The sequence below is a fragment of the Gossypium raimondii genome, chromosome 8 (assembly GCF_025698545.1).
Source record: "Gossypium raimondii isolate GPD5lz chromosome 8, ASM2569854v1, whole genome shotgun sequence".
In the NCBI taxonomy this organism is placed as follows: domain Eukaryota; kingdom Viridiplantae; phylum Streptophyta; class Magnoliopsida; order Malvales; family Malvaceae; genus Gossypium; species Gossypium raimondii.
In genome coordinates this window covers 61,398,839-61,421,340 of record NC_068572.1, presented here as the reverse complement: position 1 = coordinate 61,421,340, position 22,502 = coordinate 61,398,839, and the positions used below count along the sequence as shown (strand labels likewise).

Here is a 22,502-nt window from a genome sequence, read left to right as displayed (position 1 = left end):
GTACCTAAGTTCTATCAAATACCTAAACGGAAGACAAAACTCTTGTTTTCATCTACAAAAATTGAACTCTAAATCTGAGTCAAAAGACATCCAACTCCTTATTATTCAATCCCCGAGAAATTGTTATATAAAACAAGAACTGCAGATTTCCTTTGTTTTTGTTTGAAATGGAAAACAGATTCCGAGATAACAAAAATGGTAGCACGGAATTTGACCGGCGGATACATGGGAGTGTGTAACAATTAAACCATGGGATTGGCCCTTTGCTTGTTAATTTAGTTGAGTTCAATGGATTTTTTTTTCCTTTTTCCAATTCACCGATTCAAACTTCAATTAAGTCCTAACATCTATGTGAATTAAAAATAACCATTCGTGTTTCAGTATCTGAATTTCAAATGAGATCAAACTGAAAGCCAATATCATATGTAGTTGTTGAGTGTTCTCATAAGTTTCCCTTCATGGAGGTCAATTTCCCTATTTGTAAGGCACGGTCTCTCGATGTGACGTACTAGGATTAAATAGGCCTTCATGCACGTCAACACGTATCCTACTCTAAGGTCAACACATGTTTCTTGAGTATGGTTCACTTGCATGATAGTGTGAACTCATATAGACGAACTATATGGTCCGGCTGACTATATACTAACTGAAGTAAAAAGAATCCAATCGATCTTAATCGGACAATGGGTCAATTATGGCGAACACCATAACAATATTATATGCAAAATTTTAATTAGAAATCACTTGAAAGTTTGAAGAAAAAGAAAGTTGGTTGTCCAACCATAAACAATTTGGAAGTTGAAAACTCGGCCACCACCTTCACATTCAAATCTGTCAGAAACTATATATAAAATATGTGAAGGCAAAGGAGTTGACAATGGAGAAAAATGACAATTTCAACGTGATGCACTGCAAAGGGTGGGTTTATGCCTCAATATTATGTTTGTTTGTTTAGTGGGATATTTGACCTTTTTGCAGTTCAAAGCTGCAATCAAATCTCACTCTATATCTCCCCTCCACACTAAAAGTAAAAGCACCCTTTGGGCATTGGATCCTGTATGCAACCCTCCCATGGTAGGTACCATTTTAATCTTAATTTTGTATCTAGTAATTTAAGTTTAATTTCAATTAAAATTTCAATACATTTGGATCAGTATCGGTGTCTATTAGAAGAGTCGAGAGACAAATTTTTAAAAAACGATGCTTGACGTTTAAGGTTTATATATAATAAGCTAATAATTTTTCATCATAAATTTATTAACATGAATAAAATTTATAAAAACAGAATGTCGATAATGGCAAGAAAAGAGAGAAAAAATAGAACACGGATTTTACGTGAAAACCCTTTTGAGAGAAAACCATGGGTAGAGGAGAAGAAAATTCATTATGTCGAATTCGAATAATACAAGAGGAGAAATGACTACGTCTACTTATAGGTTTGTAAAACCATATTCTAATCAAAGTCAAATAGAAGTAATGTAATAAGGTTAAAACACCTTATTCCCCGGCCCTCGGCCTTCGCCCTCATAGATCCCCCTATCTTGCCGCTTGTATTTTTATTTAACAAGAATTTGGGTCACATATCTTCAACATAATGCATTAATGAATTATATAAGTTTCAAAAAATAAAAATAAATTTTCATTTTTACAAACTAGAAGCAAATTAATGTTGACACATATACATCATAACGAGCGACAATCTGATCAATTATATTTTGATTGTATATAAATTTATAGATTATCGGTACCTGTATTAAATATAAATTTAATTATTAGTTGAATTGAAATTATTCATCCAACCTATATTATTCGTACCACATAATGTTAGATTTTCAGCATTTAGTACATATCAAGGATGTTGACCTTATACTCGTATTTTGACATCAAATCGCGGAAATTACATGATAAAATCAAATTCATGGGACATGGGATTGTGCTGTGGGGATAAAAAAACAAAAGCTTAGTGCACACAATACGAAGTGTGGGTGTGCAAATATGAGATTTACTTTTATGCTGTCATGTTGGCGGGGAGGAATCACGGATTCCTTAACGTCTTTTCCGCCGCGTTCTTTATTTTTTTTCAAATCAGTAACAGTGTCCACTACATAGCGGCCTGGTGTTTACATGGACAGTAGATTTTGTAGCTCCCTTTCCGGAAACCATTCAATCCTTCAAATAGCATTCCAGCCCCATATTTCTAGCAACTCAGGGGAGTTTAGATGAGTGGTGCGTTTACCTTTGGTTAGTGTAAAAACAGCGGTGGCGGTGAGATTAGATACCGTAGCGTGAGATAAAAAGTAAGCTAAACGCACTGCACCGCACCCAATCGTGCATCCAAATCTACCATCAATCTATAGCTAATGGCGAATTTTAGCATTTAGATTTGTGTCTAATTAAAAATGAGAATGTTTGATAAAAGGTGTGGAGGGATTTAATTAATTTTTTTAAAAAATTTTGATAGGTTTAATGAAAAGTTTCAAAATATTTAATGTTTCATTTGGGAACATGGATTACAAAATTTGGATTTAAATTTCATTTATTATGTAAATAGTAAAAATAGGATCCATCATCCATCTATAGGAAAATTAGTTAAGATTCAAAACAATATATGTTAGAAAAAGATAAAAACATGAATTTGTTAAATTCAATATATTTTAATAATTTCAAATTTAAGAACCTAATTAATATGTGGATTTGAAAATTATCATGCATATTATATTTCTAAAAGAATTTCCACTCAATTTATAATATTCTTTAAATTTAAATTTTAAAATCTTTAACTACTAACCTAAGAGTGATTAAAATTTTAATTTTAAAAGTCTAAAAGAATTTTCAAATATTTTGAGATCTCTTGTTACCATCCGCATTTGTCCGTAGTTTTATTTTCTCTAAAAAATATTTCAAGATTCAGATGTAAGAGATGACTTAACTATTGAATAACATTAAAACAATTAAATTCGAAAACATTTCACCAATCCTATTCTTTATTACTCAAACAAGTCGTGCAAATGGTTAAAACTTCCATAACATCAATATTATCTAAACTGGATTTAATCTACTAATCGAACCAATTATATCAAAAATTAATCAAAATATCAATCCAAAAGACAGAAAAAAATTAATTATCAAATCAATTGAACTGAATAAAAAATCCAATTAAACCAACTAAAGTAAATTTTATATATTTTAATATTTAATTAAATTTTTAATAATTTATTTGATTTAAACCAAAAAACCGATCAAATCAAAAATTAATGACCTGATTGGTTCCCAACCACCGATCCAGTACGTAACAACAATGAAATCAGCCCATCCATAAACTCGGTTTAGTACTTTTTTTCTTCACCGTATGAAATAATCCCTTATCAGTTAGTACATATATATTTATAAGATTTATTTTAAGGAAAATGGCCAACTTACAAGAGCCGTGAATTTAAATTTAGCTATATGTATGTGTGTATGTATGTGTGTACATATATGTATTAATTTACAACACTTCATCTTGCTGAGAATAGAGTAAACCATTGTCAACAGGCAATGAAGGTGGAGTTCCGGGGGGTATGCAATCAGCTCCTTTCTCACCGGCACATATACATAAAGCCTCAGCATCCCTGAGTGTTGCATCTAGGTCAACCCGACCACTCAGTTCATTTATGAACCTTAAGAGGGTGTCGAAATCCATTTGATCTCCGATTATCTTGCCACGATAACGCTTCAAGATAGCTACACTCACGTACAGATGGATGTGCTCCGATAAATAATGTGTCCACAACACTTCCCACAATCGCATCGTTTTCTCGTATTCAAGTTCCCTGATAAACAAATTGAGACCGCATCACATGTTAAAAAGTTAATTTATCCTTGCATCTCATAGTAAACGACACTTCCCATTTTCACGTCGGAGGGCATTGTAAGAGTTATACAACAAACTACTCTACTTCTCAACATATGTGCATTATATGATTGAAGGAAAATATATCCGAAATGAATATCAGCTATAGAGTCTGACCTTTTAAACTGTATTAGCATCCAGCGGAAACAAAAGAAATAATTCAAGCAATCATTCTGCTTGAAATAGTTATGCAAGGGGTTGTCTAACAACTCCACCAGCTGCAAAAAAAGTAGACGTATAGCTCAAAATCGGAAACGAAAACTCTGTTCACGAGTTATTCAGTTACTTGGATTAGATGTTTATAAACCACTTGTTAGAAGTCATCATACACTTAAAACTTCTTTTTGTTGATATCATGAAGTAAAGTCCCCTAAGAAAATACAACACAAACTTCAAATCCAGAGTTTAAAGTTCAAGAAACTGGGACTAGATCCATATTGAGATAAAAACACCACTCCAAATAAAAGAGAGGGACCGTATGAAATGAACCGAATAGAGGCAGTGTATCGTGACTTCCAACAAAAAGTGTATCTTGATGTAAGAGTTTAAAGTTTGAGACCTTAGATAAGGCAAAGAGCTGAGAGTGCAAGCCACTTTGGTCACGGTTGAAATTGGGACCAAGGCATTCCATCAGTGCCACAAAACACCAAAATGATTCCGACTCATCCTCCATTACAAATAAAATCGGGGATAGAAGATCGCTCATACCCTGCAAGAAGGATAGAAAAAGAGATGAACCACAAAACCAAACTCATATAGATGATAAGTGCTACAATGGATATAAACTTTGGAGAAACTGATTCATGCATTGAAAATGTAAACATGCTATAAGCCTAAATGTTCACGTGCCGAACCACTAGTCTACAATAAAATTCAATGCCCTGCACGTAAGAAAAACATCAATTTTTTATGATAATCACCACTTATATATTACTCATATGGCTTGCTTTGCTTATGAGATTCTTATGTCATTATTTAACACCTCCATGTCTTCTGCATACTGGCAGCTCATAGAGGGAATGTATGAAATAGACAAGAAGTATTACCACACAATGTAATTTACTAAGCACATCGGCATTTCGATCAGATTAATTATGCATTTTTACATATTCCCATGCATATCAATTGTTTTTTGGCCAAGAACATGCATAGCCAATTTTGTTCTTTTTTGGTACTTTGCATTGCCAATTTAAAACATCATTGTTGCTGTATTTAAAATACACCTCGAGTTTGTTCACTGAATAAAATAAAACAACCAACATAAAGCTTGTAACAAGTAATTACCTGACAGTAACCAAGATCGAAGTTGTAGAATGAATAGGTCAACAGAATATCACGTAGAAGACTCACGTTTGGATTGTCATCCCCATCATAGAAAGATAGTGACTTGTCTGTCCTTACCTTAAAGACAACAAAAACACTCAGAATCACAGTATTAAACTTTTCAAGAATAAAATAAGCATATGAAACTACAAAATCAAACATTCAATGGTTCCATTCATACCACATCCTTCTCTATGAGGCCTTTTCTCTCTCTGAACTTTGTAAACCTTTTCGCCTGTGCAGGAGAGATGCTCTGCCAAAATATTCACCACAAAGTACTAAGTTTCTTATAGTAACATAGTAAGGCCAATACTAATTGAGATAAAATAATTGCCAAAAAGAGTTGGGTGCAAATTTTTATCTCCCACTTCAGTATTTCATGTTCTAGCACCCACTATCTGATATAACTTATAACTATCACTTGCATATAACAAGACTGATTGGTTTGCTTAGAGCACCCAATAAGCCATATAACTTATGTCAACAAATCCCAAAATATATCCTAGGTTGAAAACAAACATTTTGTTTTGAACCTCAAAAGATTCAGCTGCATGCACTAAAGAGTAAAGAAAGCTGAAACTAAATTCGATGTGAACTCAAATTTAATGCAGGGAAGGAAAGAATGCTGCATAACAAATAGATAAAGAATACTGCAAACCTGCCACTGGCTTTTTATAGTCTCATATTCTATCTTTTTGATAGACCTTTGATGTTTTCTCTCAGCATATGTTGATTCATATGTATGGTATCCCAATAATATTGCCCAGACCTAAAAATCACAACTAAGTCTTTAATATTAAGATGCATTTTTAATCAAAAGAATTTATCCACTCAGAATTATTGCCAGCTACAAATACAAACCTCTTTCCGTAGTTTGTGTTCAATTCCTCCATAAAATATTCTTTTTCTTAAAGCTTTTGAATCCACCACTCGACCTTCAGAATCTAAGAATGTGACCCACTGAAAAAATAATTAGACTTTAGAAGGGCAATATAATACAAATCACATAAAGAATTCGTACTCCTTGGAAGAAAGCATTTGAAACATGAAGCAACTTCAACGATAAGGCTTCAGGAAGGTTTATTGTAGAAATTAAGAAATTTCTTCACTAATCCATTTTGTTTCATATAGCAAGAGACAGGTGGAGGCATAACCCACAGAAACAAGGACGTAACCAGAAAAAAGGGGTGAAAATGAATAAGCAAATTACATAGAACACCACGTAACAAAGTTCACATCCGGTTCCTAACCTCTTCCAACCCCAATGGTGGTTGTCGGGGTTTTCCCCATACTAGTGAGAGTTTGTCAAACTGCCAGAAAATGGAGACAAAAAATTATATTAGTTTAAGATGCAAAATCTATTCCTGAATATGGAATTTAATATTCAACCACATTAAATATTGGCCCTCTTTTGCTATCATCATTATAAATACAGTACAATTGCATGTTTCCCACAAGACTGAAATCAATTTTATCACACAAAGTAGCACTATAATGCACATTTTTGTACCATCAATTAGAACTGCTTACAGAAGGGTTGCATACAAACAGATAGAGTAGCAAAATAAAAAAATTTTTCAGGAGTCTAACTTGATAAAGGACAACCACTTCTTAATTAATTCATGGATGTAAATAAATTAATGTTCTGAATTTTCTTTGCAGCCTTGTAATACTTCTAAGAATACCCAGCTTTATTCACAATAGGTTAAGAAAAAGACCCAATAAATATAAATACAATCAAAATAGCTACGTTGCAGATTTGTTCAACATAGAACCAAAAAATCAAAAGTAAAGCCATCCCAGATTCTGTCTCCTAATTTACAATTACTTCGCCACAACTTCTCTATTGCTGAATCCAACAGGAAAAGAGAAGAACTCAAAACAAGGAAGAAGTGCGATCACATTATCACATTAACATATTCTCAATGTTAACGACTAATAAGCATGGACTATATACTACATATGGTTTATCAATCTGCTGCTAGATCCAGACAGAAACCAATTTTCTCAGTTAGTGGGAGAGGAGCAACAAAAAATTGCTCCAGGCTAAACGGAGAACCAAAAGCTATATTTGCAACTTATTCATCATTTTCTAATGCTTCGCAAATCAATCTCCCCCTTATTTCTGGCCCCTCTAACTATTTTCAACTTCATGCATCAAACACTGAGTAGTGATTTATGCACAATCTCATTCAGCAATCATATTCCCAAAGATCTATTGAAACCTGAAGCAGGTTTTAGCAGTAATTTCATTCACACGTATCTGCAGTTCTAAAAGGCTTATGAAGGAAAATGTCATTAAATATCTACATTCAAGTCATTATCACGGCTGAAAGGGTAGAATGTAGAAAGAAAAGGAAACAACTCCAGAACTATAATAGAACTAATGCTCCTTTATATACCTCCTTATAATTGATTAGCTCAAAAGTCCCCACATTGGTGGCAGCTTCACCATCACGATTGTGTTCCCTATATGGTACTTTCTGTTCAACAAGGATAGAGGTTGGCATCAGCTTGCCGGGTATAGAAGTTGAAAACCTTCCAGATAAATAATGCAAGCAGCATTCTTAAACTAACAACAATACTTAATACCAGACTCATCTCATTCTTTGTTTTCATTATCAAATGGACCACTCAAGGTACCTTATTATTATTGCAATAAAAGAGTTAATTTCTCCTCCATATCCAGAAAACTAATCAATAGCATAATACCAAGCAGTTAGAACTTTGAAATAAGATCCATCCTACATTAATATAGGCTTTTTCCGGACTTGCCACGCTCAGCCAGGACTATACCAGGTTCCAGTTGGTCCATGACCAAGAACAGATTCCATAGAAAGATGTGCACTTGCATTATTACACCTTCAGGGAACAGGTATTTGCACTAAAAGTGAGCTTAAGAGTATCTAGAATTCAATCCTAATGCAAAAACACAAACCTTTACAAATCTGTAACAGACAGAAACACTTCCAGTGGAAAAAAAATAACAGTGCAATTAATTGACAAAGGGAATAAACATATACCTCAACAGGATCTGGAGCAACAGGGCTTTGAACAGCAACTCCCTCAGCATCATCAGAAGGTTTGTGACTATAATCATCAGACTGGTTAGATTTTCTCCTCTCAAGAGGACGAAATCCATTGCTGTGACTCTCCCGGAATAGCTGCGAAGTTGTTTCTCGGGCAAACTTTGTTACAAAAGAAAATTTCTCCAAAACTTGGATTGAAATGTCTCGAGCAGGGTCATGGAACTTTTGCCTCCGCCTTCCATTATACTGAGGAATACTAGCACTTACATCACTGACGCCCACATCAGGCCTCTCTCGATTTTCATGTGAAGTAGACTCCCTAGCTAAAACAGGTGTTGATGGCATGCTTGGAATGGAAACTGCCCTGGGAAGCTCCAATGAGGACAAAGTTCGCTGTCACAATCAATTAGAAGACTCAGAATAAAAGACCATCTATCTGACCACATGTGATCAATAAAACCAAGTAAAATAAAATGGGACATTTTTTTCAACAAATCTAGTTTCCCCAACTGAAGATTAACAGCAGATCAGAACAAAGTTAGTTGCCAAAATTAGACTTAGACTTGCTTTTAAAAAATTTAACCTCTACAAAAGTAAGATATTTAGCAATTAAAGTATTGCTTATATCTCATGTTAAGCAAATGCTATGGGGAAACTTTGCTGCTGAAGAATTAACGAAAGAAACAAACCAAACAGGTACATTAGCATTATGCACACCTGCAGAGGAATTTGAAAGTCATTCAGAAGAAATACATTTGTGTCTTCTACTGACCTGAAAAAAAGATGAAAATTAGGGGCCTCAAAAAAATCTAACTATATTTTTTTGTAATAAATCAAGGGTTAAAGACGGATATAACACAAAAAACTTTAGAAAATGAACTCAAAACCATTGATCACACAAAATACTATTAAATGGAACTTAAAATGAGCAAAACCAACCTCACAAGAAAAACATGCTGTTTTATTGTAGTAAGGAACTCACGAACTCCTCCATTATAGAAGTAAAGGGGAGGAAATGCAAGTCCTGAAAAACAATTTCTTTCCACAAGTGTAAAGACAAGAATAGCCACAAAGTAGAAATGAAACAAAATGTAGAGAAATAAATTTTAAATAAAGAACTTAATAAATCCATGAGATTGAACCTTATATAATCATCAAAAGGAACTGCCAAGACTTGCAAGTAGAACAAATAAAACATAAAGTAGTAATTTAATGCCTAGTCAGTTCGTAAGTGGTTATTCAGGACATTCAATGAACATGTACATGAACAAATGACATGCGGGAAGTAACAAAAAGATGACACAGTCAACTCAAAATTTCCTAGCCCTGCTAATCTTTTCAACTACCAGGTAAAAGTAGCCATGTAACCAGTATGATAAAGAAGAACCCATTACTGTACAACTAAAATTTTGAAATGTCCAGGGAAAGAAATTAGCAGTCGATATGCAATAAAGCAGTAATTTTCACACATAAAACCATTTTAAAGAAATCTAGATGATGCCAGTTTTCCCAAGGCTTCATCACTTTAAGTTACTGAATATCAATTATCAAATGCTTCAAAGTTTCAAGTTATAACAGGTTTTATCATATATGCATGATTCCAGGTTGATTTAGTTGAGTTATAAAGTTGTGCAATGATTTAACCTTCCATTTTTTTCCATTATTCACATCAGGCACCCAACTCTAGGAGGGAAATCAAACAAGGAAGAGAAGGGGGGAAAGAACCATATCTCAAAATACGTTTCACACTGCCATTTAAAAATCTCAGCAAAATAAGTACACTTAAAAGATTATCAGCTTCTCTACTCAGGTATGATATATGGCTTTCAAATAATTGATCATCTCGAAAGGTTAACAAATTTTCATTGCATAACCCTAAGAGATTTTGGTAGAACATTTCTCCACAACAAATGAATTAGTTCATGTTTATAATACATTTGCTCCATAGTGCCATGAAACTTCACATGAAAATCAACTGAACATCATATGTAGAAGTAGAACATGCAACATCAAAAGTCATCTGCTCAACCTGGTATACCACAAGCCAAGAAAAAACAGTATAGAGCTTACGATTCCTACCAGATGAAAGGACAACAATGATGTACTGCCACCCAAGAGCCGGAGTGTGTCTTAGAATAGACCTCACATCAGCAAACGGCACTGCCCTAATGGTATAAAGATTTCTATCTGCATAACAGAATCAAGCAAACAACAGCTACAACAAACATATAATCAATACAAAATCGATATTCAAATCACAAGGCCATAGCTGAAAAAAACCTTTCTCGGACAGCTTCGCATTCGTACTCTGCCTTTTGTATGGAATCCATGTCTACATTCAAATACAACAACAAACATATATCTTCAGCAATAATAAAATATACAAACACAATAGTTTCCATCCTATTTTGCTACATGAAATGGTGCAAATAATTAGCTTAATGAGATTACTAATTAACAAAACCGTCCACGTACATAAACTTAAAACACAAAACAGAGCTTAAATAACGAACAAATCACCATGAAAAGAGTAGATCCTTGCTTAATTAACTTCAATCTTCCACTAATCCGTTCAGAGGCATACTGAGTAGGATGAATCGCAACATTATCCTTCAAATAAACAATTTCAGCTCCTTCCGTTTCACTCGACGTGCTTAATTTACTACTGTAGCACCGCATCATACTTGCCGATCCCTACTCAAACAAGGCCAAAAAGCCGCAATTAATTTTTTTAAATCGATAAATCAAACAATTATGAGATAAAATCGCGCCAAAAATGGAAAAAGAATTTACGTTGACTGTGATCGAAAAAAAATATTTTTCTTTTTTGCTTACTTCTTGTTGAGAGGCGGCGTAATCTGCGTCGTCTGATAAGTCATGAAGCTCTGCTTCTAGCATTTTTTTTATTTTTTTTCTTTTTGTATTGATTTTTTTAAAGAGATGGAGATGATTTTATATATTTATATTTAGCTTCGAGGCGAAGAAAAATATCGGAAAGAGGGAACCGAAGAAACCCGCGTAAACGATATAGTATTATAGTTACAGTGTCCAAAACGGAAATTAGTTAGAGGATAAATCAACATTTAGTCGCTCAACTTGTCATTTTTTTCACTTTGGTCTCTTAAACCTTTTTTTTGTCTATATTAGACTAGATATTTGGCAGAATTTTTCAATTTGGTCCCTAAATTTGGATGACGTTGAGGTATATAATATGTCTATATGAGATTGTGTCACGTCATCGCATGTAAATTACTAAAATTTTAAAATAAAATAAATAATTTTTATATCTTTTACATTTCATATAAATAATAAATTCTTTTTAAAATTTTAAACGATTACATGGCACAATTTCAAACTATCACGTTAAGAAACCGAGTTACTGAAATATTTCCAAATTTGGAGACTATATGTTGCTTTATCACTTAATTAGACATTGTTATTTATATTATAATTTATCTATATTAATTTAATTATCTGATTGGATTTACATTTGAGCATCAACTCAATCAATAAACCACCAAAAATTATTTTTTACAAAATAATAATTATTAACCTAAAGTATTTATAAGATAATGTAAATTTTTTAAAAATATTCTTATCATTTCCCACATTTTTATTGTATAATTCTATCAATTTTTTTTATTTTAAATTTGCTTGTCAACGAGAAACCGCATAGTTTAGGCAATAATTTAATTAGGTGCCAAACTTTAATTATAGCTTTTCTTTGTACTTGTTTTTTTAAATTTTTATCTAATAATTTGGTTGCATCTTAAAGTTATATTTGAATTTTAGTTCAATAATTAATAAAATTTGATTTTGAGTAAATTACATTAGCAGTCACTTAATTGTTGATAAGTTTCTTTCTTGTCACTCAATTATAAAAATTACAAAATAGCCACATAATAATTTAATTTTATCCTTTTGGTCATTTGACATTAAATGGCTAACGGAAAGATGATGTGACAGTTTCTTAAATTTGTTTAATAACAATTCTAACCCTCAACATTTATACATTATGTCAATTTAGTATTGGTTCTAAAAATTCCATATATATGTTTGGTGGCCTTTACAAATATAAAATTCCAATTTACATGGAGAGAAACACTCCAAAAATACAGGCACACCTAAAAAAACCTTCCAATTGCTTTGTTACAAATATCAATACTGTATTAAAAAATGATAACCAATTCAACATATAGATAAAAAAGGTTTAATTATAATTTTACTCCCTCTACTATGCTACAATTCAAGGATATCATCTTCTACTTTAGCTGAACACAAATTGATAACTCCTTTTGTTAAAGCAATAACATGAAATTTTATTTAAAATTTGAATCCAAAAACTGGTTATCAATTTGAATATGGTAAAAAGTCACTTGATCTCTTTTAATTTTGAAATTGAACAAATTGATCCATATAAAATTGAGCATTTTAATTACTATTAATTTTGAAAATGAGCAATTAAGGACAATTGATCACGGTGTTATGTCTTTCATACATAATTTTGATTTGTATAATAACAATTTTAATCCTCTAAGTTTACATATTTTGTTAATTTGGTATTTATTCTAAAAAACTTAATAAATTAAACCTCAACATTTACACAAGTACTGGAAGGTAAATTTGTTAAATCATTATCAATTAATAGAAGGTGTAAATTGTGAGAGCTAAATTTATTATTATACCAATGCAAAATTAACAAGAAAATATTATCATTGTTATTAATTGTCCTTAATTGCTCACTTTCATATTTTGATATTTTTTAGAACAACAATTGAATTCATATCGAAATTAATAAAGAAAATTTTTACCTAAAAGGATCGAAAAGAGAATCAGATCTTGAATTTTGGCATAGTAGAAGGACTAAAAATGAAATTATACCTTATAATTTGATTTTAAATCAAAAGGCTGAGACTAATCGGCCACCATTTTTCATCATCGTCTTGAATTCATCGAAATTCACCATCCCATCGCCGTCGATATCAACTTTCCGTATCATCGCTTTACAATCTTCGATCTTATCACCTTCTTTTAATCCCAATGAACAAAGCACCGATCCCAATTCCTCGACGGTAATTAACCCGTCTTTATCCCTATCAAACACATCGAAAGCTTCCTTCAATATTTCACCTTCTTCCCCCAATCTTTTAAATTCCTCGCCGCCGCCGTCGTCGTCGTCGTCGATGGCTTTACACAAGACACAAAACTCATCGAAATCAATCAACCCATCACCGTTAGCATCGAGTTTCACCACCATTTCTTCCACCTCCGATTCCGTCATGAACATCCGTATGTTCTTTAACGATTCGCGCAATTCTTGCTTGGTTATGAATCCGTCCCCGTTTTTGTCGAAGGTGGAAAACACCCTTTTTAACTCCAAGTTATTTGGATCTCCCCGTTCCGTTACTGATATTTTCTGGGCCGTTTTGTAATTCACAGCTGAAGATGATGATGATGAAGGACTAGTATTGCGGATTAAAGATTGGATCCAATAATAAAATTTATTGGGCAAAAAAGAAAAGTAAATATGAATGAAACCCAGTATGAAAAGAATAGCTAATAATAGCAAAGTTGTCACCATAGCTTCAAAATGATGAATGAAACAGAAACAAAAAGACAAGATGAACAACAAGAAGATTCAAAAAAAGTTATAATCTGGGTTTTTGAGGAACATGAAGAACAATGAATTTTTTCATTAATTGTGTGGATTTGTTTGTAAAGGAAAGGGAATTTTTTGAGAAGACGCGCTGTTTGGTGACCCTTTCAGATCCCAAAAACCGTGTGAAATGTTATAATTATAACTTTTTTTTTTAAAAGTTGATTAAGAAAAAATTAAAATAAAATCCATTCACTTGGCGATTGATTAATTTAACTAATCAACACTTGTCGATGTTAGTTTTATTTTCCATTTTTCTTTCTAATTTTACTAAATTGAACACATTCAATTGACTACTTTTAATCTGGTCCCTGAACTTTTTTTTCATATTACTTCCAATATTTTACAGCTATTCTCCATTTTATTTATGAAATTAAATTTTGTTAAGATGTAATGACATAATATTTTAAGATTGTACGATGTTAATGCCTGAGAATTTTAAATATATATATATAATTTTAATAAAAATCAAGTTATTAATGCACGACATAAACACAACATTAGATCAATAATAAAATAAACACATTATGAATGAAAAAATATGTCAAAAAATATAAATTATTAATGTATAAAAAGTTATATATTCGTGATAATAAATCTAAAATATTTTAACTGTTAATATACCATTTGCTACCTTATATTTGGTTTTAGTGTTGAATTTGTTATATAGTTTTTTGTTCCAAATTGGTATCTAAGTTTGACTTCAATGCTCAATTTGGTACCTGAATTAAACAACATCATGTGGTCCAATAAATATTTGACATATGTGCTCTAGTAAAAAAACATAGGTGCTTAGTTGAGACAAAGAACAATCAAGTACCAAATTAAACATCAAAACCAAACTCAAGTACCAAATTGAAACATTTAAACCAAATATAAAATCCATGTGTTTAAAATCTAAGGCTTCGTATCTACGGTGTCCTATGCATACCCTTTTGATATAGTTATAGATTTTTCTTGTGAGCGATTTAATCAGGAAAATGATTTATTATATTCGAGTCTCACATTCGTAGATATGTAAATAAAATCCCCAATTTCATTTTAATTTTAATTTTAGTTTAGTTCTATTTTATGTAGGTTTTGTTCAGATTAATAATCAAATTGATTAGATTGTCAATTTTAATTTTTGTCGGTTACACGTCGGTCAATAATAATTGAATAATTAATTAAAACTCATCAATATGAATAAATATTAAAAATTCATAAATTGTTTCACCCGATTCTTAATTTAATCAATTGGTCTGGTTCACTTTGCAATGATTAATTTTGTTGATAAAAATTCGAATGTGTATTATTTGTAATTATAATTTAGGTTGTATTTTATTTTATTTTTAAAATCAGTTATTGGAGACTGGCCGCGCAATTACCATGCGTGGTTCTCTAGTCATAGTATGGGCATAGCAAAGGGGGCATGAGCCTTAGCCTTCGCCTCCTCTTGGCTCAATGGAAAAATTGTTTTATAGTCCTTCCCTAAAATTAAAAGATTCAATTTAATCATTTTTATAATTTTAGCCCTTTTGAAAATTTAATAATTTAATTTAAGTATTTATAATACAAATTTTTAGCTTCCCCAAAAATAAATTATAATATTATCTTAACTCCTAAACAAAATTTTTGACTTTGCACCTAAATCCTACCATCTGTTGTTGCCATGTACGAGATTTTATCCAGATTATTAGTTATTACTTTTTAATTAGTTTGTGTTTTGTATTGGTGTATTCTATTTTATAATTTCTTCACGTATATATATTTGTGATTACACTGGTGTAGTTGTAAATTCTCAAATATATATATATATATATATTTGAATTTATAGATTTTTTGGTTAAATTTATAAGGTTAATCCTCTATTATACTTAAATTTGAAATATAATCTCTTTACTTTAATTTGACATAATTTGATCTCTCTATTTTATAATAGAATTAGTTAGTCCGTGTAGCTAACAATTAACTATTCTCGATAAAATATCAATGTGAATTTTCTTAAAATCATCCATTCAACATGAAAAAAAACCATTTATAGTAAGATAGAATGGATATTTTTAAGAAAAATAAAATTAACATTTTAACAGAAATAATTAACTGCGTTAACTATTCATACTAATTAACGACATTATAAAAATAAATAAATAAAATTATACTCATTTAAAACACATGAATTTTGATTTCTAACGTATTAGACGAATCAAAATCAAAATCAAATTTTAGTAATTTATTTTATATGTTATTTTAGTAATTTCTTTTGAGTCGTATAATGGTACCACAATCTTGAAAGTTACTAAAGTAATTGGTCCCATCTTTGTTGTTGTTGAAGCATATAGTAAAACACTAATGATTATATTTGTATCATAATATGCCTAATGTTGGTTTGGTGGTCCAATAGCTCTATGACTAGTTGTGCTTTATCCTTTACTTTTTCCTTTTAACTCAAGGAAAGAAACTTCAACAATTTTTTATATATAATCACAAATGTAGATATGTTTTTAAAGTAAATTCCTCTAAGATTTCAATATTCGAGCTTAATTTAAATATTGAAAAAGAATGTCAGATTGAATTTTAACTTGATTCGCATTGGTATTATTATCAGTGTAGGAGGACATAGGTTTAAATGCGCTGAAAGGGTTGGGGAGGGACTATGAGTAATTTTAGATATTATATCAAAGGTAGAGTAGTTCGGAGAATTCAAATTCCTTGTCTTGTTTTTATATTTTATCGTATTGAGGTTTTTTAAATTTATCTAATTTGATTATTCTTTTAATTTAGTTTGAAATAATTTAAATATGTTTGTTTATTTATTTTTAATTATTTAACTCGATTCGTATTGACATTGTTGCCAGTATAGGAAGACGTGAGTTTGAGTGTACTGAAGCGCATTATCCTCCTATTTAAGGGTTGGGAGGGACTTTGAGTAGTTTTAAGTATTGAATCAAAAAGAGCAAATATGATAAGAACGTATAATGAGATTAATGTTCAATTTTTTTATCTAATTTGATTATTCCTTTAATCTAGGTGGAAATAATTTAAAATAATTTTATTTGTTTTTCTAAATTAATAAAATATCATATCAATAATTTACACATAACTTAATGATATAATGGAGTTAGTAAGATGTTAAAATTGAATAAATAATTAAAATTTTATGTATATAAATGAATCAAATTAAAGTTAATGTATAACATTATAAATTGTATCAAAATTAATGTATAATTTTAATATTTATCCTTAATAAAAATTAATAAATTATATTATTTAAATTGAGAATTATTATTTATATTTAATGAGATTTTCATAAAAATAGAAAAAAAATTAATGATTAGTTGCATTGACTTAGTTGATGTTGAGTGATTTGACTTTTGAGCCACATTTTTTGTACATTGACTTTTGACCCAAAATTTAGTCATTGACAAAGTTTATTTCATAAAAAGTCAAACCCCAAACTTAATCTCTTAAATAATTAATAGTTATAATTAATTGAGTAATGTTTTATTTTGAGTTTATATTTGATGTAATGTAGTTGATATGTATCAATAATAACTTATTGGTAGGTATGTATTAGTTTAAGCTAAAACTAGTAGCATATCACTTTCATTTTAATACTAAAATCTTTAATTCGCGAATTAAAAAAGGTTTAATTTTCCGATTGAGTCTTAGCAATTGTTAATGTAGGAGGACGTGAATTCGATTGCATAGGAGCGCATTATCCTCCTATTTAAAAGTTGAGGAGAAGTTATGAGTAATTTTAGACATTGTGTCCAAAATAACAGATATGATCAAAACCTATAATAAAATTATTCAAAAATGAGATTATTCAAAAAAAAAAAAAGAAAAAGAAAAAGAAAAAGAAAGCAAGGGTTAAAGACTATTGATGTCAAAAACCTTATTGATTCAACTAGCATTATATAATCCAATATAAAGCACACCTTGTGAGTTGGTCAAAATAAAAATCGGGACAAAAATTGACGATTTAATTGACAAAACCAGATTATGGTTTTTATTTATTATTAATTACTTTGAACTCTGGTTCAATATTATAACTATCTCAGTGTTTAAAATTTGATCATCATATTTTAATTATGCTCCATCTCGTATCCTAGTTAACATGTAATATATCAGTAAAACTTGAAGGAATCAATCATATGGTTTGGAAATTTGTAGACTAATTTATAATTTAACCTATAATTTAAAGACCCAATAAGAAAAGTATGAAAGAATACAATGGTAAGAGTTGGTGATTGATAGGTGAGGGTGAGGGAATGATGATAAAGGATCAGATAATGTTGGTATGGTACCTATTAATAATAGGCTTATAACCCTCCCCTACATAGCAAGCCACTTGCGCCCGTACTATCCTCTTCTGAATTACAAAACAAAAACAAACACTCATCCATGGTTACATTCTTCAACAGCTAGGTGACCACTGATTTCATATATTATTCTTGAACTTATCCATACCTTATCGTGATGTACACATTAGATAAAAAGTAAATTGGTTATTTTGTTAAAAGTTTTATTCATTTTTATTGATAAGAATCGACGTTATTGACAAAATAACCAGACAATTACACGTGGTATGCCAAGTATGCCTCATACTAATATACAGAGACAAATTTATAACAATAGAAATAGATGTAATTTTTGTGGGATTAGATATTTACATTAATTGTAATTTAAACAAAGTCACTTCACCCACACACACGCTCACAAATATATAAGTTGACTTGCTCCGGTTTAATGTTCACGAGAGTGAGAATACTTTTCTTGTTCATTGCGGGGTTGATTTTCAAGGAAAAAGAGAATGGTTTAATTTGGCATATAGTAGTAATGTTGCAAGTTAGTTAATAAATTGAACTTTAATCACACATTATTATATACAAATATAATCGTGTTTAGACAAAATTTAATATCCGTATTTTAAACCAGTTTGAACTTAAACAAGTATATACGATATTGACAACTTGCACCATCTTAAATTATAAACCATGCCGTATCTTCCATGCCTTCCTCTCCTCTCTCTCTTAAATAAAGTTTGATAAAACGATTATATATTATTCCATGAAAACACAGTGAATGCCCATCTTCTTCTTCTTCTTCTTCCTTGTATATTTTTAGGGTAGGATCCCATAAAAAAAGCTTAATTCTCTGATAAATTTAAAAAGTTCTGGCCATGCTTTTCCACAGCTTTCTTGAACTTTCTTTGTGTACTTGTTTGCATGTATGTATGAAGCTACCAAAGGTTTAGATAGAGGACACCATGGGAGCTCAAGAAAGCTGTGGGAGAAGATGGCAACGTCTCAGGACTTGTTTTTCGTCTTTAACATGCCTCCATTGAAGACCAACACTAAAGAGTCTCCATTTCTCATATATGGTAAGCTTTTATCATCATCATCATCATCATCATCATCATCATCATAATCATTTTATCATCCAGAATTCTACCAGCTTTCCTAGAAGAAATGGTTACGGGCAGAGACGAATTCAGAAACTTTGTTAAGGGGCAGAGATAAAATTCTAAAATTGCAGGGGTTTGAGGATAAAAACATAAATAATATAGGGGAGGAATATGTTAGTGCAAAAATTAAGCAATTTTCCACACTTTCATAATGTTTCTATTATGAATATTACTTTGCATATGAATTTTCGAATTGATTCTATTTCTCTATCGATCGTATTGTTTTTATTAATATATATTTAACGATTAAAATTTTCTTTTAAATATATAATTAGATATTTTAATTAGCTCAAATTTTTACATGCATGATCTACATAAATGAAATATAAAATATGATAATTAAATTGTTAAAATATTAATTATAAAAAAATTATAAAAATATGTAAAATTATATGAGTTTAACCTAATAATATATGTTAGATTAATTATAACTAAAATAATTTCAATACAAAACACATCAAACATGCCTCACATGGTGTGAGACTTAAAGAAGAATTTGCGCATGGTTTGCCTATTAACTCAAATAGTAGTATTCTCAACTATAACGGTTAAGTTTAAGTCCAACCATACGTAATTGTGCATAATTCATCTGTTAAAAACCCACAATGAATTTCAATAGAGTCACTCTGTGAGGTAAAGGGGTTGATTCTGTTACAAATAATACAGGCAATAAGACAAAATGTTGCAGCAGATCACAGTGGTCTTAAGCATGCCATGATTCACAAAACACAAACCAATCACATCTTTCCATTCCTTAATGCCAAAAAGAACTATAATAATTTAATATTATATAAAGACAAAACACTTCCTCTCCATTAACACATTTTTGTTTCTGTTATTAATCGTTAAATTAAATTAAGGAGTAAATTGATTATTATTAAAATTTTATTTATTTTTATAGTTAAAAATTAGTCTTTATATATCAATATGATATGCACGTGGTACACTACTTGGCACTGCCTGATCACTCTGTCAGTCACGCTAGTTTTTAACAATACAAATATATAGAATTTTTAACAAAAAAACTAATTAGCTATTTAAACTAACATACAGGGACTAAATTGTCTATTTTTTAAATATAAAGGGTAAAAAAATAAAATACAATTTTTTTTATATATTTAAAATATCCTTAAAAGATTTTATCTCTAAATAATGAGCCCAAATATTTCACTAAAAATGAAAATTTTTTTGAGTAATATAAATCTATTTATATAGCTGTAATAGATAGTTACAAATATCTATATGTTTGTCTTGTTGTAAGATCAACTTGTCCATTGTTTCTAGCTTCTACTACCTTAGGAAAGAAATACTAAAATTCAGATCTGATTTTGAAACATCCCCCACCATTGCCAGGACAAGGCAGCATGCTGTTGGGATATGTTCTCGGTAGGTCTGTACAACGTTCGGGTTTTAAAGAATAAAAGATATTTTTAAATTACAATTTAATTATAAAAATTATATTTATAATATTTTATTATTTTTTTAAGCCATCGAAATAGAATTTGAAAAATATTTTGGAATCGGGTCTTGATTTGGTTCATAAACACCTCTGGTCCTCGACATAGCTAAAAGTTATTTGTATAATATAAAAATATGGTCAAATTATGCTATTAGTCCGTGTATTTTTTTTGAATTTGGTCAACTTTAATTTTTTTTATTTTTCAAATTTTGAAATTTCAATCCTTACTCGAATGATGGCAATTAATTTCGTTAGGTCAAATTATGCTATCGGTCTTGTAAGTTTTGGTTTGAATTTCTTTATTTTTCAATTTGATCATTTTTAGTCAATATGCTTTTCGAAATTTGAAAATTTAATCCCGACTCAAACAATAGTAGTTAAGTTCATTAACTAAAATAACATGTCTTTTCTGTAAATATTGTGTCCAATTAACAAAATTAACATGATATTATACATGTGATAATATGTTTACGACGTTTTGCTCTTCCGAGACTGTTCATATACAGTAATATCCTTATTTTGTTCTGCGGCAAAAGAACAAAAACATTCCCTGCATCGTTAATGCTGGAAATTAGGGCTTCAACAAAGGCATATGACATCTTAATTTTCATCGTTAGAGAGTGACATGTAACTAAACTTGTCCATACAGGTAGAGTCGGATTGCAATTTTATTTTATTTTGTCATAATGAATTTTTGGAACTCTAATTTCTTTTTAAAAATGTTAGCCATCCACTAAATTTATGTTTTTTTTAGTTTTTGAATTTGTTATTTTTATCGTATCACCTCAAAATGAATGAAAAATTTAATGTTTGTTAACTTTGTTAACGTGACATACACGTGGATAACATACCAACATTTAATTAATTTTTAAAATTTATACTTTAATAATTTTAATAATTTTTCTTTTAAAATGTTTTTGTAATTTTTTAAATTTAAAAACCAATTAAATGTTAACATATCATTCATGTGGCAATCCACGAGTATGGCACGTCAATAAAATTAAAAAAAAAATTTAAGATGTCAAAAAGACAATTAAATGAAGACCTAATTTTTTTTGTAAAGTTGAAAGGCTCCTCTTATTTTTGAGAAGGCTTGTTTTTCGCACAAATTGATTTTTCTAACCCACTATTCATTTAGTATTAAAAAAAAGATTCTTTTATCAATATGTATAATTATTTTTAATTAATGTCTCAAAACATTATGTTGAAATTTTATGAATAGAGTTTGAATTTTGAATCAAAACTTTATTTTTTATCAAACACAAACTTGTAACCCTATTTATAGAATCATATAACATAGAAGCATCATGTTTATGTTGATAATTGTGATTGTATGTGATTATTATAAATTATTGTCAAATTGTTTGATTAAATTACTTCAAATAATCTGAGTTGTTTCAGCAACGTAATGTGACGTTATGCATTCAGATTTAACGACCGGATCGAATGTGGAGTATTATATTTAGTGACTTTTATCCAATTTTAATTTTAAAATTAAAGTTCAAATCAAGATTAAAATTAAAGTGCTCGAGCTAGTTCGATTAAGCTCGTTTACCTAATAAAAAATAAACTCAATTTTCATATTCATCTTCAAACTTGATTGGTTGTGCTTGAGTTCGCATTGGAGTTTTTTTTTTTTTGATAAAAAAAACTTGATTAACCTTGTAAGCTACTCCAATAAAATATTAATAGAG

At 30.2% G+C, this 22,502-nt stretch overlaps 2 protein-coding genes and 1 long non-coding RNA gene across 7 annotated transcripts; 1 reads left to right on the top strand and 2 right to left on the bottom strand.

Annotated features, from left to right (window-relative positions):
* Window positions 1–3,312: 3,312 nt before the first annotated feature.
* Window positions 3,313–13,266, bottom strand: LOC105792852 (uncharacterized). 5 transcript variants are annotated; one of them, XM_052634606.1, is made up of 16 exons: window positions 13,126–13,266; window positions 10,765–10,938; window positions 10,525–10,576; window positions 10,324–10,431; window positions 9,184–9,268; window positions 8,962–9,016; window positions 8,239–8,637; window positions 7,618–7,698; window positions 6,466–6,525; window positions 6,077–6,175; window positions 5,874–5,984; window positions 5,397–5,468; window positions 5,177–5,293; window positions 4,452–4,601; window positions 4,010–4,110; window positions 3,313–3,812 (listed from the first exon to the last, which is right to left on the bottom strand). In XM_052634606.1, exons 2-16 carry the CDS (start codon window positions 10,924–10,926, stop codon window positions 3,488–3,490), a joined length of 1,977 nt encoding a protein of 658 aa, XP_052490566.1. In that variant the 5' UTR covers window positions 10,927–10,938; window positions 13,126–13,266; the 3' UTR covers window positions 3,313–3,487. The 5 variants fall into 5 exon arrangements, with proteins under 5 accessions (XP_052490566.1, XP_052490564.1, XP_012477121.1 ...); XM_052634604.1 differs by lacking the exon at window positions 13,126–13,266 and adding an exon at window positions 11,038–11,271; XM_012621667.2 differs by lacking the exon at window positions 13,126–13,266 and adding an exon at window positions 11,080–11,269.
* On the bottom strand, window positions 13,024–14,028 carry LOC105792856 (calmodulin-like protein 7). Its single transcript, XM_012621674.2, has one exon. The coding sequence runs from the start codon at window positions 13,823–13,825 to the stop codon at window positions 13,145–13,147; it is 681 nt and encodes a 226-aa protein (XP_012477128.1). The 5' UTR covers window positions 13,826–14,028; the 3' UTR covers window positions 13,024–13,144.
* Window positions 14,029–18,684: 4,656 nt separating this feature from the next.
* Window positions 18,685–19,559, top strand: LOC128043138 (uncharacterized). Its single transcript, XR_008198921.1, has 2 exons — window positions 18,685–19,010; window positions 19,125–19,559. It is a non-coding gene; the product is annotated as an uncharacterized LOC128043138 (long non-coding RNA).
* The last annotated feature ends 2,943 nt before the right edge of the window (window positions 19,560–22,502 follow it).